The 27764-nt window shown below is 37.0% G+C and overlaps 3 protein-coding genes across 9 annotated transcripts in view; all 3 read right to left on the bottom strand.

Annotated features, from left to right (window-relative positions):
• Window positions 1–828, bottom strand: part of Fbxo5 (F-box protein 5) — a 10809-nt gene extending 9981 nt beyond the window's left edge. The window contains exon 1 of the mRNA XM_015502347.2: window positions 468–828. Coding sequence (XP_015357833.1) covers window positions 468–579 — 112 coding nt within the window. The 5' untranslated portion in view covers window positions 580–828. The remainder of the gene's footprint in view (window positions 1–467) is intronic.
• Window positions 829–6576: 5748 nt separating this feature from the next.
• On the bottom strand, window positions 6577–17047 carry Mtrf1l (mitochondrial translation release factor 1 like). Of its 7 annotated transcripts, none has more exons than XM_015502358.2 (7): window positions 16649–17033; window positions 12945–13024; window positions 11507–11690; window positions 10861–11024; window positions 9266–9383; window positions 7960–8096; window positions 6577–7036 (listed from the first exon to the last, which is right to left on the bottom strand). In XM_015502358.2, the coding sequence occupies exons 1-7, from the start codon at window positions 16905–16907 to the stop codon at window positions 6836–6838; spliced, it is 1143 nt and encodes a 380-aa protein (XP_015357844.1). In that variant the 5' UTR covers window positions 16908–17033; the 3' UTR covers window positions 6577–6835. The 7 variants fall into 7 exon arrangements, 3 of the variants coding, with proteins under 3 accessions (XP_015357844.1, XP_015357859.1, XP_015357852.1); XM_015502373.2 differs by having other exon boundaries at window positions 11507–11665; window positions 16649–16910; XR_007346381.1 differs by lacking the exon at window positions 7960–8096 and having other exon boundaries at window positions 10856–11024; window positions 16649–17038.
• A 1593-nt stretch (window positions 17048–18640) lies between these two features.
• The window catches only part of Rgs17 (regulator of G protein signaling 17), a 101816-nt gene continuing 92692 nt past the window's right edge, over window positions 18641–27764 (bottom strand). The window contains exon 5 of the mRNA XM_015502387.2: window positions 18641–26155. Within this exon, the coding sequence (XP_015357873.1) occupies window positions 25967–26155 (189 nt within the window). The 3' untranslated portion in view covers window positions 18641–25966. The remainder of the gene's footprint in view (window positions 26156–27764) is intronic.

Here is a 27764-nt window from a genome sequence, read left to right on the forward strand (position 1 = left end):
GCGGGAGGGGAGGAGGAGCAGGGGAGAGGGACGGCGGGGATAGGGGGCAGGCACCTGGCGGCCCTGGGGTGTCCCGCGCGCAGCCTGTCAGCTCCAGCGCAGGTGGGGGCGGGGAGGGGGCATTTTGGCGCCCATTCAAGCGGGTGGGGCGGGCCGACCTTCCCGGGATTAGGTGCAGCCTGGTCTGCCACCGCCCTACCTCTCCGCAGCTCAGCCCAGGTTCCGCATGGGCGGCGGGACCCCGCGGTTAGCCACCGCTTCCCAACACATCTGGCCTCCCCTTTGAGAACCCCCGACTTCTCTCTCCCCCCCATCTGAGAACCATCGCGACCGTCGCCCGCCCCAGGGTCCTGCGAGAGGCCACGCGACCAGGCTGGGGAGAATGCAGGGTCAGGTGTAGCAGACTGCGTCCCTCACCATGCACCCCTAACTGAATGAGCTACTACACTCGGGTTCCCCTCACTCACCGTCTGGGCAGCGAGGGCGCCCGGCGGCTGTCAGCGCGCTGGAGCTGCAGGAGCAAGAGCTGCAAGAGCAGGAGAAAGGCCGTGTGACGCAGCTGCAGGGGCGCCAGCTCATGCCAGTGGACTTGGGGTCCGCCTCAGGTGTGGTTTCGGCCACACCAGCGGCGAAGCGAGTGCCTGCTTCACAGGGCTGTAGTTCTTAAAAGGCGCCAGCTGGTACTTTTAAAATCTTTGAATTTGGTGCCCAAATCCTCGCGGCCCAATGAGGAGCGTCTCTCGCACGCGCGCGCCAATAGGAAGGCAGTGGGAGGGGACGTCCTCGCCCACGCCCAATTGAAGGCTGCTGAGGCGGGGCCGAGCCGCGAAGCCCAACCCCCTTCCATCCTGCTCCACTAGTCCCCAAAGATGCTGCAGCCTGGGCGGGGCCTAGGAGGACAGGGAGCCCGCGGTCCAGCTGCACGTGGAGAGAGCCTACCACGCATGCGTACACCCTCCGCAGTTCACTCCGCCGTCCTGGGAACGGCCCTCCTTCAAGCCCCATTATTAGCCAGAAGACAGCTCTGGTTTCTCCGAAGATCTCTGACGGGAACAAACGATATCCAACGTTCTTCGATCGTCTCACAAGCGGGAGTCCGGTGAGCGGCGACTCTGGTCGTCCGGGAATCCAGGCTTTCCGGAACACGAACCCTCCCCCAAGCCCTACGGAGCCCGCCTCTCTAGGATTTAGGCGCGCTCACCTCTCCCTCCTAATTTTGCCCCTCCCCTCGTCTAAGGCCTCTGCGCAGGCGCTTTTGGCGGGAGGCCAGAGAGTTGGCGGGTTGGCGCTTGCGCACTGTAGTGCCCCGCGGTTCCCTCTTGAGCGGGCGGGGCGCGGCGCGGCGGGCGCGGAGCAGGTAGCGGTACGTAGGTGCGCGACCTTGTATAGAGGCGGGGCCCCTGAAGCTAGTCGCCTTGTGGCGGGAGACTGGAGCCTGGTGTTTACGCCTTCCGGCGTGGCGGAACGTGAATCCTTGCTATTGCGTTTACGTGTATTTTCGGCTGTAGTTGTTCAACCACCATTGATTCCCCACCCCCCACCCCCGACGTTAAGTGTACTGAATTTGTATGTATGCCTTCCTGATTTTTCTTTCCTTGCGCTAAGTGCAAGAGACATTAGTGCTGTTCAAAGAAATAAAATTCCAACTTTCTTGAACTGAAGACCTCTGGCCGGGTGAATGTTTTTCCAAGCGATGACAGGAGTGGATGTAGTAATTGTTAAATCTTTGCTGACATATTGCACCATATTATTACTGATGCCGAACCTGGTATTATTTGAGCATGCGCCTAAGTGGTGAGGGTGCATTCCTTGGACTCAGGTTTTGGCTCCTTAAGTGAAGCTACAGGATGTATGCTTTCAAAAAACCCAAATCCCCGCCTTTTACTATTTCCCCTCCTTTAATTTCCAGGAGTCTCAGGAAGGGAGAGTTGGCAGTTGGCTTTCAGTTAGTGTTCAATGCAATTGGTTCACACAGTTCCTGTGTGAGGCAGGGCCAAGATTAGGATGAGTCATACAAGTGCTGGCTGGATCCATCTTTACCTAAAATTTTTATAATTAATTCATATTTTTTTGCATCTTCTTTTTCTAATGTTCCATTAAAGTAATATTAATCTTGGGTACTAAAATATGTTAGCCCCTTAAGTTTTGTACCTGAAGCAGGTGTCCCATTTGCCTTATTCTAGCCTGACTCTGGTGGTAGGTCCTGGAAATACTGGGTTAGAAAGACAAAAGTCTTTCTAAATTGACAAGAATACTAGTAAACATTAAGAAACATTAAGACAACATAAAACAATGAATCAAGAATGGGGAGGAGAGAGACATAGGTTTTAAGAACTTTGGAGGATCAGAACAGTTTCTAACGCTTTGAACCATTGTCTACATGTTGAGCTGGAAGTGCAGACAGCTACATGAGCTGGGAAGACCAGAATGCCTTGCTAGAACTCATTGAGCAAGGAGGAAAGTGGAAGATAATTACCAGAGAGGTAGGGAGAAGCTAGATCCTGTAGGGTGTTGTAGGTTTCCATGTAAACTTTTAAGAGTTTTTTCTTGCTTTGAGTAACTGTCCAATGGGTTTTAGCATAGGAGTTGTTGAGTGAATATTAAAACTATATAAAGTTCTTTTATGTACTGTGCAACTAACATTAACATTAATAACTAATGTTAATTCGTTAAAGATGTTGGCATTATTTTTATTTTATGGTGATTGTGCTTTGAAGTCAATTCTCACTTTGTGGGAACTAAAACTGCTGAGTGGGAAGATTTCTGACAAACAGTCCTCACATGGTAAGATGAAAGGTTCAAAGGACCAAACTCATGACAACTAGGAGTGAGATTCAGAAAGTCCATTTACTTTTTTCTGTTATGCTTTGGAACATTTACTGGGGTCTTGGTTGTTGACTACATTTTTACATTACTTCCCTGTTTGACTTTAGAAATCGTCTTTATTCACTTTATTTTCAGATATGGGCAGAGGTAGGAAATTTGAGAGTGGGGAAGGGTTCTCATTAAACTAGTTGAGCACATGGAATATAACCTTTGTCTCTTAACCACCCCTTACAAGTGTTGTTCAGCAGGACCCCCCCCCCTCTGAAAAAGGCTGACATATTATTAGAAAAATCAAAATAACTTTAATAAGGTAATATAGTCAAGCATAGTTAGTCACGTTGGAATAATTTGTACCACTCCTTTTCAGTTTATTACTTAAGTGATTTGAGCTTTGATTATTCTTAACTGATACTTTTAACAGGCTCATGACACCTGTTAATTTCATCTTTAGGGATAAAGTTAGAAAATGTCAGTAGAAGCACAGACCTCTTTTTTATGCAAATCAACACCAGAGTTGCAGGGGTTTTAGGTGCAAATGAACTCCTTAGAGAATTGCCCTTATTCTTGGTGATCAACTGCTCTTTGCAGACTTAGTGCATGCAAGACATATAGGGTGATGTATATGGGAATAATTGAAACATGGTATACTTACCCTCGTTGCTTAATATTTGTGGGCTTGCTTTATAACATTAAACATTTTTTAATAAAGGAGTCAGTACAGGATGGAATTAGGTGCACAACATAAGGGTATAATACAACATTGGATGGATCAAATACATTTGAAGTTACAGTGAGGAATTTTTATAGAACACAGGTTGATTCTATGCCAGGATAAGGGAGTAATCCATAGGAGAGGGTTTCTCAACATCAGCACTATTAACATTCTAGGCTAGATAATTTTTTTTTTTTTAATTGTGGAGTCTATGCTGTGCATTGCAGGGTGTTCAGCAGCATCACTCATCTCTAATTCACCTTCCCAAGGTGTAATTGTCTTAAAACATTGCCAGAAATTCCATGGGAGTTGAGGTGGGGGTGAAGCCTCCTCTGAAAGAACCACTGCTGTGGGGATATCTTTTTGAGAGAATTGGAGGAGGTGGCTATCTACAGTATAAGGAACAAAATGGAGGAAAGGTTACATGCAAGGGTCTTTAATTTGATGGAGCATAAGGAGGTGGATATATAAAATCACTTCCCTAATGGGGAGTCATTCTAATGCTGGATGCCAGTCATGGATGTATTGTATGCATAGTTGTAGTTTTATTTGGCAGTGGGGACCTATTACAGTGTTGAGCAAAGGAATGTTGAGATCAGAGGCTTGTTTTGTAGACAGATTAATCTGGAGGTTATTTGTAGCCAGCATTATACAGCATCTAGAGAGGATGCAAGGAGAAATCAGGTAACTAATAAAGTATACCAGGAGAGAATTAATTCTGGACAAGTCAGTGGTAATGGAATTGGAGAGGATGAGAGGACATAGATCTTAGAAGTAAATTGAATGGGAAGCAGAGGAATCTAAGGGGTCTACATTTTAAATTTGAGAGAGGGAAAGTGGTACCATTAATGGTGAGTTATAGAGGATTATGATTTTTCATTTGAAAGATATCTATGGCTTCAAAACTGTCATTCAACCTAATAGAGTTTTGATTAGTTCATTTCAGTTTTGGTTCTTTATGAACAATACACCAAATTTCTAGAAAAAAATACTTCAGGTATTACTGCTTGTGATGTTATGTCCTAAAGAGACAAGAATGGTGAAAACACAATCTTATGCATTAATGAGATAGTGTAAGGTCTAGATAAACAGATGTTCCTTAAAATAGGGTTATGTCCCCATAAACAAGTTAAAAATGGATTTCATACACCTACCTACAGAATACCACACTACAGCAGTGTAGAATCTTCGGTGTTCATTGCCCTAATAATTGTGTGGCTAAGAGCTGAAGCTCCAGAGTATCCCACCCCAAAACTGAAAAATCCTCAGTAGTGTACCCACCTTAGGTTGGGCACCAGCTGACTCATCCTTTTCTATTCCTTAGCACACAATTTTGTCTTTAATAAAAGTACAAATAAACCAGTAAATTAATATTTTGAAGTAACTGTTGCCATACAGATATTGTGGTATCTTAGTCTGTCTTGTATTGCTGTAACAATTCCAGATAACGTAATGTATAAAGAACAAATTTTCCTACAGTTCTGGAACCTAAGAAATCAAAAAAAAGATCAAGGCTTCAGCACCTGCGGAGGGATTCTTATGCTTCTAAGAGGGTACTTTGAGTGTTATGTCCTCACATGACAGATAGAAGGGCAAAAAGGGCCCAACTCCCTTTTTCAAGACCTTTTATGACAGCTTTTATCCATTCATGCCCTCCCTCGTGACCCAAACACTTCCCCAAAAGCCAAACCTCCCAACACGGTTGCATTGCAAACTAAATTTCCAATATGTGAATTTAGGGGGACACATTCAGACTACACATAGCATACAGTAAAGTACTATGGAATACAGATGAAGGGAAGTTAATTATTTATAGGGGACACGATGCCTTTTAGGTTGGATCTTAAATCTGCATTAGTAAGTGGAGTAAGTTTTCTAGGCAGAGGGGTCAACATTAGTGATGTAGGCATGGTGGTGACATGCGTAAGCAGTGACAATGCATGGTTTTTAATTAATACAGTTGTGTGTTTTGGCAAACATACACAAATTTGAGGGATCTTAAAATATTAAGAATTAGGATTCCAAAACTGCCTAAGTTATGGTTCTGTACTCTTATCCAAGTTTCATGGGTTTCCAGAATTCCATTTGATTAATTAGGAATAAATAGTGAATGAAGTAGGAGCCCATGTCAGCTCACAGATCATATTTGCCAGTTATTCTGCATGTGTTTATAATACACCAATATGTATTTTATTTTTAAATCTTATTTATTTTTTGCTGTGCCAGGAATTGAACCCAGGGCCTCACACATATGAAGCACACCTTACACTGAGCTACATTCCCAGCCTAATTTTAAATATTTATTGTTAAAATCCCAAATGTGTTAAAAGAGTTTTTAAAACTGACATTTCGATCAGAGAATTTTGAACAAAGCAGACTCCTTCCTTGTCAATGGGTTTCATCCCATCAATTGAAAGTCTGAACAGAATAAAAAGACCAGCCTCCCCTAAGCGAGAGTTTTCTAGTCGACTACCTAGGAATGGAACTGCGCCACTAGCTCTCCTAGGTCTCCAGCTGGCTCCCTCGTGCTGCACATTTTGGACTTTTCAACCTTAATAATCGTGTGTCAATCTTATCTTTCTATATATACATATCCTAGGGTTCTGCCTCTCTGGAAGACCCTAGATATGGAAATGCACTAAGGCTTACCATCAGTTTTGTTCATACTTTGGCAGAAACCTCCTTGCTTACCAGTCCTTCAGAGTTTGAGGTGCAATGCCAAGGGCTAATGCACCAGCTACATATCAGCTCTGGCCCTCGGCAAACCAGGAACCTTTCCATCATTGATTGGGATATACCCACACCTTCTAATAGGCCCCACTACATCATGGGGAAGTAAAGACCCTTGCAAGGGTGGTCTTACATTGTGTACTCTTGGTCTTAGGGTACTCTCTTTCAGTGTACTAAGTGTTCTTTTATTCTCACTTGTTAATTCCATTACCAATTCAATTAATGACAGGGCTTCCGTCTCCTGACTAATATGGTATCTACTGTCATATTTTAAGTTTTTTCAAAATAGAGTTAAAGAAATTTTTCGATTAAATATTAAAATATTTAATTTTAAGGATCTTACAGAAACAAATGAGTTTATCTGTTTCTTGTACAGAAGAGCGCAAGATTTACAGCAATCATTATGTTTTACTAATGCACTGAGATCTACATTAATTATGCATTACGAATATGTATATTGCTTACCATTGTAAAAACTTTTTTTTTAAGAGAATACTCATGAGTATGCACAATTGATGTGCCATAGTATTTTCCTGAGCGCATGAAATACTTTAATAACAAACCAACCTAAGCTTTTTTGGAAATAATTTCTAGTAAATATTCATAATCAGCATAGTCCTTCAGTGACTGTATAAGTTCATCCAGTAGATAATCTCCTTGCATAAAAGTCTCAAGACCATGCAGTGATTTGTTTATTCTGTGATCTGTGACCCGGTTCTGTGGAAAATTGTATGTTCTTATTTTCTCTGATCTTCCTTTAGTTCCAACCTATACATGTATAAAGAAAGATATGAGATACAATTAGATCAGGAAAACTTGGACCTACAAACTTAACTTACTCTCACTAAATTCTTGATTTACAGTTGAATCACAAAACAAGATGTCTTCAAGTTTTAACATGTTGAATCTCTAAATGACATGGGATGTGATGAAAAAAGAATGTGGGCTTTAAAATCATAAAGATTAATACTTGAATTCTGTCTCTGCCACTTCAATGCTCTATGAGTTCAGGAAATAGATTAAACTTTAAATTTACCACATAAAAATAAGACAAATGATGTCTACTGCATAGTGACATTGTATACATAATCTCTGTGAATTAATGTAGCCATCTTGAGTGTTGATAAGATGATGAATGCCCCGTACTGAGGAAGTCTTAAAAGGGCTGTGTAAGTTACAAAATTAAATATTAAATAGGAAAAAAGTTCAGTTCAGTTTGCAAGAGTTATAAAAATTTGTTTTCCTTGGGACTAGGGATTGAACACAGGGTTCCTTTACCACTGGCCGAATCTTCAGCCCTTTTAATCTTTTATTTTGAGACATGGTTCCACTAAGTTGCTCAGGGCCTTGCTAAATTGCTGAGACTGGCCTTGAACTTGTGATCCTCCTACCTCAGCCTCCCCAGGGGATTAAAGATGTATGCCACCATACTTGGCTTTCAAAGGGTTAAAAATTAAGGGAATGGGACTCAATATCTTTTTTTCAGTAACTGACAAAATCTGAGAATGCCTTTGAATATAGAAAGCAGGGGAGCAAAATTACTATAATACAGGTATATACCTCAGTCAACCTACTTGAGTTGTTTTCTACCTTTGACAATACATGAAAAGCGTTTGGACATAAAAAACTCAGTTATTTAAGAACATTTTCTATCCTGTGGAAACATTTTTTTTTTTTAAATTCAATTTTACCTGGATCTTCCTAGCACTGTATCTTTTACTTGTTTCTTCCTCGAGATGCATATTGTACAGCTTTGCACGCAACTTTTTCATAGCCATCTCTCTATTTTTCAGTTGAGACCTCTCTTGTTGGCATTCAGAAACAACACCTGAATAGTTTTATGAGAATTAGAGTTTTAATAGAAAAATCTTCTTTACTTAATATGAAGGAATACTCCTTTTCCTTCTCATTCTTTTTCTATCTTTTCAGGGGAGAAAAACAGGACCCTCACATAAAAAGGAGACTTTAAACTTAAATAGCTTTTTATAGTTTATCAAAAGTGAAATTTAAGTCTGAACTATAGCAAAATGCATTTGCATACTGAAGACGTATATAATTAAACAATAAACATAAACCATTCGATTATTTTCCTAGTCTCAGCTAACTACAATAAGTTTTTGAATAACAATTATAGAAAAAAGTTGAGTCATTTAACTCTATTAATGTTTTTTGAGGATTTTCTTTATTCTCATTACTGTTATTATATTCTATATTACATAAAATTTGACCTTGAAGTTTAACATGAGGATACTCCCATATTTAAAAGAACAAAAACATCGATCTAGCACTCCCATCAACCACTTCTTGTTAATGGGACATAAGCCTATTTGAGATCAGTTACAGAAGTTCTTATATTCTTTCTAGATAGCAGAAGTTTGCTAATTCCAAATACTCATTTATAACATGTAAATCACTATATTAAGGCTGATAAAGCACACTTAGTTCCACTTGGTGTATAGTGGAGACTTAAAGATTTAGATTCAGTCCCTTTGCCTAATAGGTGTGTGAATGAACTCAATGGGAAGATGACCCTGAAATTATATGCAAAACTTTGCATGTATACAGGTATGTTTCTGGGTAGGACATCAAGTGCTTCATTTTCTCAAAGGAGTCCATGTTGCCCTCTCCCCAAAAGAGACAAGAACCAGTGGTTTAGAGCATTTTCAGATATATAACCAGTGATAATTACTTCACTGTGATCATTTTTCTTAAACAGCTAAGAATATTAAATATAATTTTCAGAAGGCCATTTAGAAAGATTGTACTTTCTCTTCATAGTCTTTAATATGGAAATTCCCTGGGTTCAGAACTCCCTCTTTTCCTGGCTTTGAGATTATCCTGCAGAGTATCATGTGCAGATTCTAAATCAAGTAATTAATAACTGTCTTTAATAAATATATAGTCCTTGGGTGACAAAAGGGTCTGTTGCAGTGGAAAATGAGTCAAGTCCTTCAGAAAGTGACTCTTTAGTTTTATGTTAAAAAAATAAGTACATACCTGTTGGAAGATGAACAATCCTGACAGCACTGTCCGTGGTATTTACATGCTGACCCCCAGCTCCACTAGCTCGCTTAGTATCGATTCTCAAATCTTTAGGATTAATCACCAGATTAATCTATACATAGAAAGAGAAGATTAAAAAGATTTTAAAAACTTACATTTATCAACTATGTAGATAAGGATGAACTGTTTAATAAATACATGTCATGTATATTATTCATGTTGAGACTTTAAAATTTTAAGAATAGGCAATAGTTGGAATGATGCTATTTTTAGACCTTTCTTTTTTTTTTTTTTTAAAGAAGAGTAGGGAATCTAAGTATAATACAGAACAAAAACAAACCCTTCCTAATCCTCAAAAACTAGGCTTAGCTTCTCTGCAAATACTCCCTTTTTACCACATGAACAACAAAACAGCTATTATTAGAAATGTGTTAAGCTAAAATGAGATTTGTAGACTATTTCTGAGTTCAAAAAGATTAGCACAGGGGTAAATATTGGTAGCTTGAGTGCAGGGTTTGTTTCAAACACATCTAAAGGCAAAGGTAAGACAAGTAGAAACAGCAAAAGCCAAGATGCCAAGAGTCTAGACTCAGTGGATACACTGTGATCTGACATCAGGATAACACTTTGTCTTAGGAGTCACTATAAGAAGCGCTATGTTTAAAAGTTTCCATAAGCTATGAACTGCGTTATGACATGTCCACAATCTTGGCAATAAGAATATTACCATTCCCTAAGCCCTCCATGTCTCCCTACATAATTCTTAGAGTTGCTAGAAGCGTCAGATGGTAATAGGGACCTCAGTATCCCATCATTTCCTGAAAGTGCCTACCATCTCCAAAACGTTAAACCAGAAGTGACTAGTACCTAGGTGTGACTCCTGCTACTTATTCTACTTTACTTTCTCCCTTAACTGTTCCTCATCTATGCTTCACACAAACATCAGAACTAAAGAAACTCTATTAACCCTATTACATAGAGTCAAACAGCACTTTTTCTCTCAAAATTAATAACAGAAACCCTCCATTAAATTTCTTTCTCAAACCATGTATATTTCATTTTGAAAAATGTTGAAAACCTATCACTTTTTGGGAGAAGAGAAATTAAAAAACAAATACACAACTAGACTGAGAATTATTTTTTTTAAGAATAAATAATACTCATTAGGAACCATCATAACAATGTTAATGTGATTGGGCTATGAAGTATTAACTAATTATTATCCTTGTTCTAATAATATCTGGGGATCCAGTCACAAAAAGCAAAGTCATTATTAAGGCTACCCAACCATATTTAAGTAGGTTAGTATTATTTTACCTAAAGCGATGGTCTCACAATATCTATTTTAGTGGTGGAGAAAAGTAAATTGATAAAGCAAGACTGGATCATTTATCAATATTTAGTTCTTACCATCTTTTGTAAAACTACATTTTGAACTAAGATAATTGATTCTTAGAATTAACTCAAAATATGTGAGGAAGGCCAAATACTAAGAGAAAGAAATACTCAATTCAGTAAAATTTTGAGTGTTACTGGGGAGTGGAGGACAGGGGGCACTATGCTAGAAAAGGGGGGATTACTAACCTTACCTCAGTGGGCTGGGGTAATATTGCCACTGTCATGGTGCTAGTATGGATGCGGCCTTGCTTCTCTGTCTTTGGTACTCGCTGTACCCTATGCACTCCCCCTTCAAATTTCATGTGTTTATAGGCTTCTGAACCGCCAATGCTGGCAGATGCATGTCTAAGGCCACCTTGAAAATATAGGGAAGATAGGTTCTTTTTATTATTTCTGACATTTATAAGTAACTGACTATTATACCTACTATCTTGAAATATATTTAAAAGAATCACAAAACATAAACAGAGATTGCAAATATACTCATTTTGGCAAGCCTACTTTGACATTTAATCTTTATTGCTTATGATGATTAAACATAACATTTACAGTGCTACCTAACTGACATCAATGAAACATGTAAAGGCCATTTTTAGAGACCATTAATCATTCAGCATTATTAAGTACTGAATGAATATCCATTAGACTGTATAAGCTGTTCAAAATTGCTGTGCTTGTAATCAAAATTATTAGCTAAATGATGAGCATAAAACAGCTTAAGACTTACAAGTAAGTTCTGAAGCCCAGTCATGGTCTTGCCAACCCTTTTTCTAGGTCCCATGTAGATAAATAAAATACTACTATACTGTGCCAAAATAAATTGAACAATTTACTTACCTATTTCACTTGGAAAGTATTCCAGGGTTTCAAAATGCCATCTTTTAAATGCAGCGTATTGCTGATACATATCAAACATCTCAGAAGTAAACAACATGGCCTCCTGACCCCCAACTCCTGCAGTTACCTCCAGGATCAAATCACTTTCATCAGTTTCTTCTGAGGGAACCAAAAGACAGATAATCTGTAAACATAAAATATTACCCCTCCTATAATTAAGAATTATTTGAAACTTAATAACAAGAAAAAAAGCTAAATGATCAGATAGAGGATTTTAAAATATTTAACCTAAAATTTCTCTAAGCAAATAATTTAACATTGCTGAGTACTATTCAACCATCTTGCCAATTAAAACCATATAATTAAATTGGTACTTCCATGGAGTACCAATGTTATTAATATAATAAATGTTTTAAAATTCATCTTAAACTTACTGGCTTGATTTTATTTTTCCTTGGAGATCTTATATGCTTTAAAACACTTCCCTATTCAATTATTAAGAAGTAGTTGCTCCTTGTGAGCAGTACATATGCAAAAGAAGATCTTAGCACTAGTGTTTTGAAAATTAAAGCCTCAAAGGGGGGGAAAAAAGGATTCAAATCACATCTGTGTTTTTTAAACTTAATAGAAAAAACTTGTCATTTTGGAATTCTAGGACTAGCACTCTAATGTTGAGGGCCACAGCCGAGTCGGGATGACACATGGCATTTTTGCCAGAAGTAGTGGTTGAGAGGTGAGGCCAGCAAGTTCTCATGGAGTTCCGGTTGAGTTCCCCTTGAGCTCTAGCGGGGATTCCCGGAGATTTCCCATTGGTTGGGGAAGTGCAGGAGGAGGGATATTTCCAGCTGCTGGTTCCTATAGGAGCTGCGTGGCGTTGGAGAGGATTCCCGGGAGCGTGTGTGGAGTGTGCTGGTGCAGTTCAGAAAGAAAGTTTGTTCCTGCTTCAGTGGCTCCTGATTGGTGCCCAGCCAGACTGCGGCACTCTAATAGTACTAAAGACACATTCTTGCCCCTGAGGTGCCCACAGTCTGTCATCTCTTTATAACCTCTTCTACCCACTGTCCATTCTGATCCCTTAAAATAACAAGAGGGGAGATATTTTATTGCTTTTCCAGAAAGTGCTATTAATGAGACATTTGTGTTTTTGTGAGAGCTCTACAATCCTTTTGGTGTAAAAATAGGACCACACTAAGTATATTTTTTCCACTTTAAAGACTAGTTTGTTGATAGTGGTAATCATTTTATAATGTATGCATTGAATACCTTCAGTAGATAAAATTTTTGTCAATTACTCCTGAATAAGACTGGAAAAACTTAAGTTAAAAAGCTTATTCTGAATACTAAAAATCTAGTTACTTACTTGTTGATTTTATTATAAACTTCTAATAAAATACATACGAAGTAATGACATGATTTGTTCTTTATACCAATACTGTACCTGATGTTTCAACTGAGTTATTTCTTTTTGACACAAAATTATTTCATTCTCTGCAAGTTTCCTTAAATCTTCGTTCTCATCTAAGGAAAAAAAAAGGCAGCAGTTGAGTTTTTCTTAACTTACTATTAAACTGCTAACAAGTCTCCGGGGTAACAGGTTTATTGCTAGTATAGCTGAAGGGAAAAATAAAATGTCTATCTTGTCATTTTAATAATTACATTAAAAACAGCATTTCTACATTAGTTTTTGTAAGCAAGTAGCTGTGAGAAGAGAAACTTTTTTTCCCCTGATGATTAAGTATAAATGAATCTAACTATTAAAAAACAAACCTCTAGTTTTCCAACTAAGGCTGTACAATAACAAATGAATACATTTAGCAAGATCAAAAAGCCAGAGGGGGAACTTAAACCAAAATTGAATCCAAAAGTAGGAAGTTATTGTCTTAGTAAATATTTCCTTAGTATAACTAAGTACCCTACTTAACCTTTATGTGAAATGCTCCTGTCTCTCTGGATTTACCCTTGTTTCATCTTTGAATTTTAATTTTTGACGTACATAATATACTCCCTCATTTATTCTATAGATAATAGACAGCCTACAAAAGGAGAAAATGGGACCCTTTTTTAGCTATTACCAATTGTTCTTTCTGTGAAAGATCAAACTCTGTTTACAGAGTATCTGTGTGCTTATCTGTTAAGAACCAACCTTTCTGGGGTTCTGGTGATAGTAGGAATATAAGACGTACCCTTAAGGCAGGATTATAGATCATTTTTTTCTCTTTATACTTTTCTAGAGGAGAAAAAAATAATCCACAATAATAACTGAAAGCACTATGTGATTAAATATGTAAATAGCAGTACCTTTAAAGAGTTATTTTCCAGTTAGTTTTTGTGGCGCTGGAGATTGAACCCAGGGCCTTGTGCAAGCAAGGAAAGCACTCTACCAACTGAGCTATATCCCCAGCCATAGTTTATTTTTGAGTTGTGCTAAAGGAAAGAATTAGCTGAAGGAGAGCTTATGATATCAGCAAAATGGAGATAAGTACAGGACGCACTGGTGGAAAGGTAGAAAATTACATTGGACAGGGTATGGTATGGAAGAAACTAGGTGAAATGGATAATATGTGCAGTTAAGGAAAAGAAACATGAATTCTAGCTAAAACTCAACCCCTAAGTTGCTCTTAGAGCAACAGACCCAACTTCTGGAGCCTTGGCTGACATCAGTAAAATGAAAGTTCTGAACTGCATGACTCTATGAGGCCTTTCCAGTTCTGAAATGTTCAGTTCTGCAAGGCTAAGGAGATTGGAGCTAGTGTCTAGAAGTAGTTTAATTTTAAGACTACATTTTATTTAAACCAGTATATTCAAGATATTATAATTTCAATGTGTTACTAGTATAAAAATGTGAAAAACTTTTTCTTTAGTGAGGACTGAACCCAGGATATGGCTTACCACCGAGCCATATCCCCTACCCTTTTTATTTTTTATTTTGAGGCAGGGTCTGGTTGCTTAGGGCTTCACTTAGTTGCTGAGGCTGGCTATGAATTTATGATTCTACTGCCTCAGCTTCCCAAGTTACTGAGATTCTGTACCTACAGCATATCTCAATAATTTGAATTGACTAATTTGAAGTCACATTACACACTCAATAGCCACTTGTGGCTTCTGACTACTACACTGGACAGAGAAGTTCTAGAGGGTTTAGACTGAGGAATTATTCATAGGGAATGGTAATATACTAATTGTTTTGTCTTTCAATATCATACATTAAAATATTTACAGTACACCACCTATAGTTTCCCCATTCTAGAGGGGTACCTTGCTCCAACCATTAAAGTAATTGCTTATTGTCATCTCCTATTTTCCCATCCAACTGCTGGAGATACAATGCCAGATTTATTATTTCTCTTCTGTTAACACTCTAATTTCTGGAGAATATTCCAATTCATCCTCAACAATGGTGCCAACAATAATTTTTCTTTAGAAAGATGTCACTTCTTACTAACTTTTTATAGTCTAAAAAAATAATCTGAAATTTTTGTCATGCAAGGTTCTTAATTGTCTTTCTGGCTTCAGGTTTTTCTTAAACTATCACAACACCTATTCTATTTCCCAATTTAGTATCTTTATTCTTACTGATCACTTTTGCCTTTAATTCTGTTCTCTTGATCCACCTGACAACTCCTTGCTTATCCTTCAAGATCCATTTAAAAGCCAACTTTTCCTTTTATTACACTCTGCTCTTTAATATAGAAATTAAAACATTCACCCACTTGTTTTTACTTATCTTCTTAAATATCTCTCTTCCTCATTAAGCTGTAAGCTCCTAAAAGGTTGTTCCATAATTTTTTGGTAATCAGTGGTGTCTGACACATAATAATATCTCAAGACTTCCTGAATGACAATTTCTTTTAGCAACAATTTCTAACAGTCTGTTAACATCTCTAAGTTTGATTTTTAAAATACTCCTAAAATCCACTTGGATTTTAAGACTGGCTTAAGTTATGAATCTAATTTTTCCCCAAGATATTTTTTCTCAATACCATTTATTAATTCTTTTTAAAAAATCACATGTTGTTTTTCTCTTAAGTCACTTAGACTCTTCTTAACTCTCACACTACTCCATTAGCGCCCCCTTTTCATGGCATCTTCAATCCCATTCCAGGGTGACTTTTAAATTGCCACACATCAGGTTTCCTAAGTGATAAACCAACTCTATCATTTGCATCCTAATAAAAAAACTTCTGCTGGCTCCCTTCTGCCAACAGGATAAATCAACCTCTTATCTTAGATTAATATTTGATTTTCTTTACAAAAGGGTTCCAAACTGCCATTCCCCTTATCTCTCTTCCTAGATTAACAAGAGAACAGTGGTTAAAAGAGTGAGATTTGGAGTGGATCTTATATGGAGTGGAGGCTCCATATATAATCTGTGCTGCTTTTTACCTTTATGACTCAGGTTCCTCTTCTGTCACATGGGGTTCATAGTACCTACCTCATAGCTTGTGTGAACTGGATGAATTAACCCATAAAGAAAGCTTAGTAAAGCTTCAAGCATGATAAGGGATCAATAAACTATTAATAATGGTTAGGCTCTTATACCTCTGCAACACCAACAAATTCTTTACTTGGGTCTTTTTTCTTCTCTATATATCTGTTCTCATTTATCAACTGTATAATTAATTCTGTGTCCCTCAATAAACTGCAGCCCTCTCTGGAACCTTGCCACCCAAAGTGTGGCCCATGGACCAGCAACTTGGCATCCCTGGGAGCTGGTAGCAGTGCAGAAAGTTCAGCCCATTCCAGATTCGAATGCATGAAAATCACTTGAGAAACTGTAGAAAATGCACATTCCTAGATTTAAGATCGAATCCTAAGTCGCACCTCTTTACACTGGTCTGGAGCCCATCACTGGGTAGAGTGCCTTGTTTGTCCTTGCTCCTGCCAGAGGATAGGCAACAAATAAATAAATAAAGTGGGGCGGAGCACTGTGGCAAGGGAGCACAAAAGCGCCAAAAAGGAAAAATGAGAAAAGAACACGTGTAAGTATGTCTTGACCTGTCATGCAAAACAAACAAAAAGAGGCTGCAAGTTAGTTAAGAGCTTCAAACTCAGTAGTGTGGACACCTGGCCAGTGGCTTAATGGAAAGGGCAAAGGAGGAAAAACAATCCGCTCAGATGCCGCTCCCCTGGTGCGGCCCTTACCGTGCAGCAAGTGCTCCGTCTCCCGCAGCTCCCGCTCCTTCTCGCTCAGGAGTTTGGTGACCGCTACCAACTCTGGCCCCTTGACTCGTAACTGGGCTTCTGACCCTGCCTGGCGCTCGAGGAAGGTCCGTAAAGGCCCGCCGCGGGCGAACAGCTCCTCCAGCGGCGGGCTACTGCAGCTTAGGGGCCGGCGGGCTGCGCCAACAGCTCGGCCAGCCCACAGAACACGGGCAGCGCCCCACAGAAGCCCGCCCCGCATGGCCGGCCCAAAGCGCTAGGCCCATCAGAACCGGAAGTTCCGGACAGAATAGGTCTCGCGACGCTGCACAGAGCTTGGAAATAGGGGCGAGAGCTAGCCGCACCCCAGTCCAGCGCACGCGCGGGTTTTAAAAGACCTCTCGGAAGCGTTGGCGAGAACTTCCGGGCCAGCACGGGAACGCTGCGTAGTTCTTGAGGGCCAAAATNGGGGCGGAGCTGGCGGGGAGAGGCGGGGCGTAGAGAGGGGCGAGGCTGTCCTGAGGGGCGGGTCGGAGAGCAGTAGGGGCGTCTCCGACAGTGATGGGCGTGGCAGAGGGCGACCGGGACAGGGCTGCCTGCGAGGGCCGGCACCTGGTTCTAATCCTGGGTCGGAAAGGCCTCCTCGCGGGGTGGGTGGGAATAAATTGCTCTTCTGAGACAAGAACCAAATGAGTTTACAAAACGTGCTGTCTAGTCTTGTGTCTGCTACGTAATTTACTTGGTTTCAAGTGACTTCTCTCAGTTGCCTGTCTATCCTCACTGAGCCATGTTTTTCTTTTAATGCAGTTGTGTGAATTCTGTGTGATTACCACACAACAGCCCTGAGCGAAGGTCTCCTGGGTCGGGTGTGCTGCTCGGCAGAAGAGCACTCACTGGCCTCTCCCCAGGTGGCATCCCCAGCACTGCGCACAGGAAGAACTGCCTCTGGCAGCCTGATGCTTATCACTTCCAAAAAATTTACAGATAGGTGCCAAGAATACTGAAGTTTATTGGCAGTTTTTAAAACAGTTGTTCACAGGCCACCGTTGAAATAAATACAACCAAGACAGTCCTGGGAATGCAAAGGTTAAATGTTAAATGTTCAATCTGGGATCCCCTGCGATCTAACTGTGTTAACCAGTGTCCCCATGGTGTGTTTTTGTTTTTGAGATAACTTATTTGAAATAGCTTTTTATTTTTCTAAAAAAAAAAAAAATGAAAACATAAAAAAAATAAAAAGAAATGGTAAATCATAGGAGCGTTTAACAAAGTTAAAATATCCTTCAGTCATCTAACCAAAACTGTTAAGTATAATATTCTTTCAAAAAAAATAATTTGGGGGCTGGGGATTGTAGCTCACTGGTAGAGCTCTTGTCTAGTGTGCTCAGCGACTGGGCTCATCCTCAGTATTGGGGAAAAAAAGAATATGCATTTTTGCATTGCTTCTCTCTCTTAGCACTACATAAAAAAGGAGGTGAAATGAAAGAATGAAATGATCCTTGACATAATGGAAATAGTTTTGCTACTTAAAAGCTCCAATTATTACAATTCTTTCACTTTGTATGTTCAAGGTCCACTACTTTACAAAATTGTCTTGCTGTAAGATAGTGTTTGAAATCTATTTTATTTTAATGTTGATCCAAGAATAGAATGGGACAGTAGGTTTGTTTATACCCATTATATACCCACTAGGAGCAGTTATTTCCTACCTCTAAACTCAACTTTGATTTTTTTTTTTTTACTACAGAAATAAATGGCTGGAGTAATTTGAACTCAACATGATAAATCTCTCAGCTGAATTCTCAAAACATGTTATTTCAAGAATATATTTCATTATAAAAGGTGCAAAATTCTAATAAGCTTATAGAACAATGTAATGAATCCAACCAGAATTTATTTTTCCTCAGATGCATAAGCAACTTAAGCAACACATGTAAGTGTACCCTTTATTCCTGTAGTGTTATACCAAGGAGGAAACAATAACTTGTCTAAGGATACATTGGTGAATTCTTTATTAATTCAAAAACATTTTAAGAAAGTGAAGAAAGTCTAATGCATACGCATTTTACAATGGTGTCCATAGGTTTCCACAACATAGTTAAATGAAAACAGCTGTTGTTTGATTTACTTTGAAAATTCAAACATACTTAGTATGAGACTTCTGGATTTTCTTACACTGTTGACATGCTCAAATTCTATTACATGGTAAAAATGTAGCATTTGGGGAAGTCTACTGTTGTACATAGGTAAAATCATGAAGTAGAGTCAAGGAAAGGGGAATAAAAATCCAGAATAATTTAAACTGGAGGAAAAATAATCTTGATTATCTATGCAATTGATGAGTAACTACAGTTATTTTGGCATTGCAAAATAACCAAGTGTGGTGCCTCTTAAGATGTATTCATGCACTTAAAACTTCTTTGTAGTCCACTAATAAATGTTGGTGGAGTCCAAAATATGGATATAGATTACTAAATATAATGAACATGGTAGTAAGAAATTATACACATTCAATATGATAAAGTATATAGAATCAAACACATTAAAATTTTTAGTATTAGTAAAACATCTTAAAATCATATACAAGAAACATTGTATTTATGACAAATAGTTAAAGCTGGGGTGAAAATATCAAGTCTTTTACATTATTTCAATATTGTGTACATTGTTCAGTGGAGGGCATATAGAAAAGCACTAAGCAAAATGATTACCAATTTAAATTACCTCTTATTACAATTAATAAGATTAAGATCTTTATTATCCAAAGTGTGTGGAGGCTTAAAATAATTGCACAGGTAGTTCAAGGAAAAAAATTTACTTCCACCTCTATTAAGCAAATATTCGACGTAACACTGTTTTAGTTTTATTCTCCCATTTGATTTTCCAGCTCATTGTATTCATAGCATTTGTCATTAATCCTTTAATGAACCTAATATTAGTATTGAAAATCTACTCAGAATTTTTTAAAACTCAGTGTAAATGTCCACTAAATTTTCCTCTAGTGTAACCTTATAAAAATTGATTACTTTATAGTGGAGAAGCCTAACAGTCAGTCCCTCATTCAGTTGATCAAGGTCAACATTAACAGCTAAGAGGATCCCAAAGTTTGAGAAATTCCCACAGCAAGAGGAGTCATGACCATGGCATGCACCTTTGATATCGTGTGACAAGAATGGCATGTTTCCTCTGGTATTCCTTCCCCAAACCAAAACTGCTGTCTAATCATGGAAATGCATCAGTCAAATCACAACAGAGGGAGGGTCTACAAAATGCCTGACCAATACTCTTCGTCAAGGTCCTTGAAAACATGGAAAGGTATACAGACTCAGCTCAGAGGAGCCCGAGGTGACATGGCAACTAAATGGAATAGGGTATGGTGAATGAGACCCAGGAACAGAAAAAGGCCCTTAGATAAAAAACAAACAAACAAACAAAAACCAGGAAATCTAAACATAGACTTAATTAATATTAGTTGATTAATGACTAATACCCCCATGGGTGTGAAGTATTTGAGGACAGTTTTTCTTGTTACTATCTGTGCAAATGAGAATTTACAGAAATGTAAATATAAAACTATTTCAAAAAAGATTTAATGAAAAGTTTTCTGAAGACATAACTACTCTTACTTTTCACATGTTCATGGTAAAATTGTTAAAGAAAACCATACTACTCTAATATTAAAAAGTCTGTTATGATCAGTCTCTTATTAACTTAGCTTTAGCTCTATCATCCATTTACATATTTGGCAAATGACTTGATATTTATATTATCATTTAGAACATAGCTTTTATTTCCATTATGTATGTGTATGTGTATATATATAAACATATATTGTATGTGTATTATTTATACACATATATATAACATTGTGTGATACATGTATATGTATGTGTATATATATATATATATATATATATATATATATATATATATACACACACACACATATATCTATGTATATGTGTGACTGAAGAAATTTTTCTAGATTACAGATAAGGTGAGAAATTGTTAAAATTAAAATAGTGGTTTTGAATCATATTATTGAACAAAACAATAGTATTGTTATAACCTTCCATCTTAAAATAAGCTTGGTTATATTTTTCTGGATAATTAATTAGTTAGATTTCCAAAGTATGTTTTGCAAATATTCAAGGTAACACTGTTTTAGTTTTAAACAAACAAACAAAAACCCACAGATATTCGTGAAAAGTAGCAATTACTATTGAGCTGAAAAACTTTGATAAAATATTACATGTAACACTATTCTTTTTATTTAATTTTATTTTATTTAATCATTGCCAACCTGTAAACTAATATTCTTCATTTGCAGATGAGAAAACAGACTCAGACAGAAAAAATGATTTGCTCACCATCACAGAAGTCAGAAATGTAATTTGAGCCAGGCTTGGTGGCACAAGCCTGTAATCCCAGCAACTCAGAAGGCTGAGGCAGGAGGATCCCAAGTTCAAAGCCAGCCTCAGCAACTTAGTGAGACCCTGTCTCAAAATAAAAAATGAAAAGGGCTGGAGCTATGGCTCAGTGGGTAAGCCCCCTGGGTTCAATTTCTGGTACCCCTCCTCTTTAAAAGGAAATCTAACTTGAAATCAAATTTGTTATTCTAAGTTCTTGATCTTTCACACTATATTCTAAATGTGAATCTGTGGACATAAATTTCCATTTGTAAGCATTGTGTATCACATCATCTGAATACAGCAATAAGGGTTAGAGCTTTATGAGAAGGAAATGTATTCAAACCTAGGACAGAAACACAACATAACTATTTAAAAGCTAGAATGTTATGACAACGCATAGGTATAAATCAGCAGCTTTAAATTTCTTAAATTTCTGCCAACAGAAAAGAGAAATATATGATAAATTTTGAGTTTGCATATGTATTAAAAATGCTATATTTGGTTATTTTCTTTAGCACTTAATAACATCCTTTTTCCTTACATAGAGCTTAAGTCATAGTAATCAGATTTGTCGCACACTGAGATATGTTACCAGTTAGGTAGCACTTTGTCTTCCACACTGGTTTCATTAGTCAAAGTCTAGAGCATCTCCTTGAATGAATCTGCAGAGATGTCACTGGGAACTATAGGACTACAGCTGTAAGAACAATAATTTTAAAAATTCTTATAAAGACTGAAAAGTCTGATATTTGGAAATAATACTTATTACCCTGTACACTGTTATGTGATGCAAGGATATTGTTAAGTGTTTCAGAGAAGATCTGAAGCAAGTTTTCAGTTATCAGTTTGCAACTGTACCAGGTGAGAAGTTACTAAAATTTTTTACAGGTTATATATTGCTTTCTCGGGAGGACATTATATATTGATCAGAAATTTATAAACTGAAAAAAACACTCTAAGTGTTGATAAAATATACTTTGAAGGTTAGGGTCATAAACTGTCAATGTAAAATAGATGGGCAAGAGAGTTTTCTGTAAATATCTTTACTATATTTCAAAATAACTTACTAATATATCAAGCTCAAAGGGTTCAAAATACATGTTTGATATGGCTCTATACATAGACATTTTTAAAGTCTTTAAGAAATTTTGATGGTTTTCCAAAAGGTTCTTACTTCCCTATCTTCTGATTGTCTTTGACATTCCTTCCCTTTAGATTTCTTCACTAAAGCCTTTGATAATGTGTTTTTTTTTATTAGCTACACATGACATTACAATGATCTTGGCAATTCATACATTTGAATCATTGGGGTATAGATAATATGTATTTATTGAAATTTAAATGGCTAAAATTATGATACTTTTGGTATTTAAAGTTAAACTGTATAGAAAAAAATGAATAAACTCAAAATTAAGAATCCGGTATGATTTTAAATAAGCTTAATTGAGTGAAAATGTATATTTATTCCTCCAAAATAAACATTATTTACCTATTTCTGTAGTCCTTTTACAACACTGAGCTATCATGTAAGTATACAATACATACTTTATACTAGGTTCATTAAAGGATACTTATTTATAAACACCCCATGCATCATGACCAACTACCAGAACTGGTCACCCTATGTACATCTTTTAGGATTTTTTTTTAAAGGACTGCGTTCTGGTCTTGGCATTTGCGTTTCTTAATTTCAGTATCAAAACTGATTTGCTCTTATTCACATGTGCCCTATAACACTGTCAGAACATCTATGCTAACTCTGAGTAACATAACAATTAGAATAAGGAAGTATCGTCCATCCATTATTACTGTGATCTATGTACAAGAGCAATCTCTGAAGAAATCTGGGTCTCCAATTTATCTATATATACATAATCTATATCACGTACTTTTCTTTCCATTCTAGATACACCTGAAGTTAGGCAATTCAGAAAGTGCATTAACATCTTTCTGTGCGCATTAGCAGATTCTAACTGTACACAAAGATCATTTGGCAATCTAAAACACAAAGTGCTCCTTTTAAAGTGCTCATTTTTCCCCAGGGAGGAATTCACTCACTAGGAAAAATCAAACTCTAATAAAGCAAATATTGTGCTCTTGGAATGGTAGCATAGACACCAGTTGAGGGCTTTTTTGTTTATTATAGCTCTGTAACTTAAACAAAAGGAATTATATCATACTTAAAAAATAGATAGAGTTGCAAATACACAGACATATTCTTAGATACTTCAAACATTTTGAAATTAAATGAGAAACCATCCCATCCCCTGAAAATAGAAGTTTAGCACAGGAATGCTCACGAAGCATGGTTACCAACATCTGATGCATAAATCTGCTCTAGAGTCCTTGTCAACCCAACCTCATTATCAGGTTTCAAAAAGACACACCAAGTTCAAAAATCTGTATTCTACAGACACCCAGGTTAGACATTAGGGCTCTTCATAAGGGCCCTTATCTTTCCCATTTGGTAAAATATTAAACATATTGTCAAACAGACAATTCATCTAATAGTCCAAAGTATCTTATAAAGATAACTTACAACTAGCAGGTCACCATCATATATAGTAACAACAAGAATATATAAAGTCTACAATTAAAAGATCAATGCATGCGAGTATCATAGTATATTACATATCTTCTAATCATGTGCACCAGTTTATTGTGCCTCAAACACACAAACAAGTATGATAGTATACCATATATGTATACACATCATAGTAGCATAATAAACCCAATTCCAATCAAGAAAAAAAGTAAATGACTTAGGAACAATAGAACTTCGCAATAGAGGTGATGATGTTTTTAGATCTTTCTTTACTCTTTAGGAAAAAATATGACTTTTTGTAAACATCTTCATAGCTCTTTTTTCGACACATTACCAAAAACTATTATTAAATAGTAAATATCTAAGTGACATGGATAAACTATGTCTTAACACACAATACTTTCATAAAGAAAACAAGCATTTGTTAAAAGAAATGATTATAAATATTTTCTATCTTGCATTTTAACTATATTTTCATAAATAATGTCTTTAAAAGTGCTGAATATGGTAGGATAGTCAGCAACGCCAGTGTAAACAGAACATTTTGTTTCCTACTCTGCAATTTTTTTTTTAAATCCCATTTTGTCAAACACTGCAACAGTTAAAATATTTGCATAGGGAATAGATAATAGCCCTTTTAATCATGTCTCCTGAATTCTATATAAATTAGAAAATCATATTCACTTAAAAAAACAATTCTTGAAATGTTTTAAGTTTATGGAAAAAGAAACTTACAATGCTAACCTTTCAAGTAAAATAAATTTAAAAAGAAAACCCCAAACTTGTTTTTTAAAAATATGTTTAATAAATTAAAAAATGAGAGGTAGTTAAAAATGACAAAGAAAACCTATAATTTTAATATCATCCTTAATATAAGGCCAGTGTTCTCAGTGGATATAAATCTTTTTAAAACTTTCATTTTAGGTTACTCGGTATTATAGTCATTCAGTTCAAGATTAAAAAAATAGTCTCCAGGGGATATTAATATTCAAATGTAACACGCTAATATAAATATGACAATGATTATTATTATTATTATTATTATCCTTTTTGTGCACAATAGGATATTGTTTTCTTGAATGTCAGACGTACATGCCAATGTTGGACAAGAGTTTTGTCTTAAATAGTGTATTTATAAAAAATAATATGGCAGCTAAAAGATTTGAGCACGGTACTGCCTTTTCATTATGGATGAGAATTAACAGTTTGATTTTGACATTTTTAAAATAAGTCATTCGTAACGATAGTACATGAAAACAGTTAAGGTCTGAAGTAGAGAATTATCTCTTCATAACCCTTATAAACTTTTCCTAGTATAAACAGCTCTTCACTGGATTTCACTTTCAAGGAACATATGCCACAGGATAGATGCTAGTCATCAAAATGTTTTACAGTGCTACATGTAGGCATTCTTTTATTAAGTACTTTTCTACATATTCCAAAACTAATTATCAAGCTTTTCTCTTTTTTTTTTTTTGTTGAAGTACATAACTTTACACAGCCATTGTAGAACTGGAGAGCCAGTCTTTAATAAATTAATTACAGTATTGGACATCTTATATATACATAGATTCATTTTCATCTATTACAATTAAAAACAATATCACTCTTTGATTTGTCACTGAGAGAAGATATCTTCAAATTGTTTTGTGCTTTGTTTACTTTTCTTCTTCTTCTTCTTCTTTTTTTTTTTAACATAGCAAACGCTTCTGTAATGAAAATGCCACATTTTTGGCAGTGAACAATCAGAGGGATCCTCCCCTACGATTTGCCAACAAACATAGATAAATAGCTCTTTTTTTTTCATGTACAGAAATATTGGCTTCAAAATTAGTGTTCTGAGCACAGTATTATAGCATGTTGAATACCACTGTTACATTTTAAAAATTGCCTTTTTCTGTCTCAGATTATATTAAAAAAATGCAAACCACAGCCATGTTTTGGCAATTATTTCTATAAGACCATATTGCACAAAAGTCTTTAAATACAGATATAAGTTATGCTATTTGATTAAATAGTACAACAACTACGTGGCAAATGAAGCAGCTTTACTTTGCACATGCAGTCTCTGGAAATACACTAGGAGACTGTTCATAGGACTACGAATACAGTTTGCTTGCAAGTAGGATGGGTGTTGAATAAAACAAACATAATTTGGCAATTCATTGTTTTGTGTGGTATTTTCTCCAAACGTCATCATGGATAACCTTTATAAAAAATGGAGACCAAAGACCATATGGTGGTATGTTCACAGTAGCCTGAGGAGTGCTATACTGCAGTTCTCCAGGGACTCAATTTCTGTATTATTAACTATTTTTATTCCCCATCCCAGCCCTCCAAAATTGATGTTTTTTTAAATGAAAATTAAGATTCAGAAGAAGAGCCGGCAGTACTTTCAACAAATGACTTATAGATCTGAGAGTTCAAAAACCTTGGGAAAGAATCTCTGTGCATTAAGGTATATATCTGAAGTTGGGCATCTTCATACATGTGAGGATTAGGATCCAACAGATTTCTATTGATCACCTCTCTAACTCGAGAATCGAGACTGACCTAAAAAGAAAATAGAGCAGATCCATTAAATCATACATTTTTTCAAAAGACCTCAATTAAATAAATGCAGGTTTTTGACATTTCAGACAAACATCAAAGAGTAAATTCAACTATTGAAAATAATGAGGTCATCTTTTCAAAGGCCACATAACCTTGTATAATTTTCTCCCTCCAATCTTTGATTTAAACAGACAAAAAACAAAAAATTAGTCTTTCTGCCAGAAATCTGGTTCACAAACATCTTGACTAACTTGGATTTATTTTTTCTATTCATTCATTCAGGAGCTATTGAGAGTTTCATTCACCAATGAGGTACCAGAGAATAACCAGAATATAAATTCACTTCCTCCTTTTCTTTAACTGTTGGGGAATTATTCGATAATGGGATAAAACTCCATTGGCAGAGAAGAGTTCTCCGATCAAAATTAACATGCATATCAAGGCTGACTCTCAACAGTTTCTTATCCCAACAGATCCTATGGCATCACAGTAGGAAAAGAAGAATGTGGAAAAGCAGAGTGAAGCAGAAGCACAGGAGGCATTCTTAATAATGTATCTACCTGGCAAGACCCAAAAACCATCCTTGTATTGCAATACATCCAAAGATCTCTGTACTCAACAAAAAGCAGAAAAATTGCTTGAAATGGAATCTTTGAGAAAACTATAAATAGGAACTAAGAATATGTATTAAAATAATCAATGCAGTGTTATTTGAAAAGTGCATAGAAGCCAGGCATAGTGGCACATGCCTGTAATCCCAGCATCTTGGAGGCTGAGATAGGAGGATTTCAAGTTCAAAGCCAGCCTCAGCAACTGCAAGGCACTAAGCAACTCAGCGAAACCGTGTCTCTAAATAAAAAACAAAATAGGGCTGGGGATGTACTTCAATCCCTGGTACCCCCCCCCTAAAAAAAAGAAAAGTGCATAGAAATGAAATTCTGTTGTGATATAGCACCCTCCTCCCATTCCAGGCTGGAACAGGTAAGGACACACTGGGAAGGGAAGAGTGGAAAATAAGTAGCAATGAGGGCATGCTTGGGGAACAGGATTGATGCTCTGCCTTGAATGGCTTGTTTAAGAAACACTCCAAGAGCCCTGACTGATTTCTTCAACTTTACTACTGAGCAAGGAATAGGAAATTGTGACCCATGTTTACTGGTCTAATAATATACACAACATACATATTTATACCTACACAGCCTGTTATAAGCATTTATCAACAGTTTCTTTGGTTCTGGTTTCTTTTCCCATCACTGTCTGGGGTCCAAGACAGTCTCTGGATGAAGCCACTCACATTCCATTGAGTGTTCCCAGATTCCTGAGCTCTACAGATAATGTGGAATTGGGTTGACTGATACACTCCAGGGATAGCTGCTAGGTTTGTCAGGAAAGGGTGATCCAGACTAAATTTCGGTGGTTTAGTTAGACCAATTTATAGATAGAAAAATTATAAGTTTCTGGCTGAACTGTGTATTTTTCTTTGTAGGAAATTCCTTAAAAAATAATGTTATGGAAGTGTATCATTTAGTTTTTCATTTCTGTAGCATTCGAAGTCATCATCAATTACCAAACAATAAAAATAGATAATTCCACCCCCCCCCCCCCCCCC

This window comes from Marmota marmota, unplaced genomic scaffold (assembly GCF_001458135.2).
Source record: "Marmota marmota marmota unplaced genomic scaffold, marMar, whole genome shotgun sequence".
Lineage (NCBI taxonomy): Eukaryota > Metazoa > Chordata > Mammalia > Rodentia > Sciuridae > Marmota > Marmota marmota.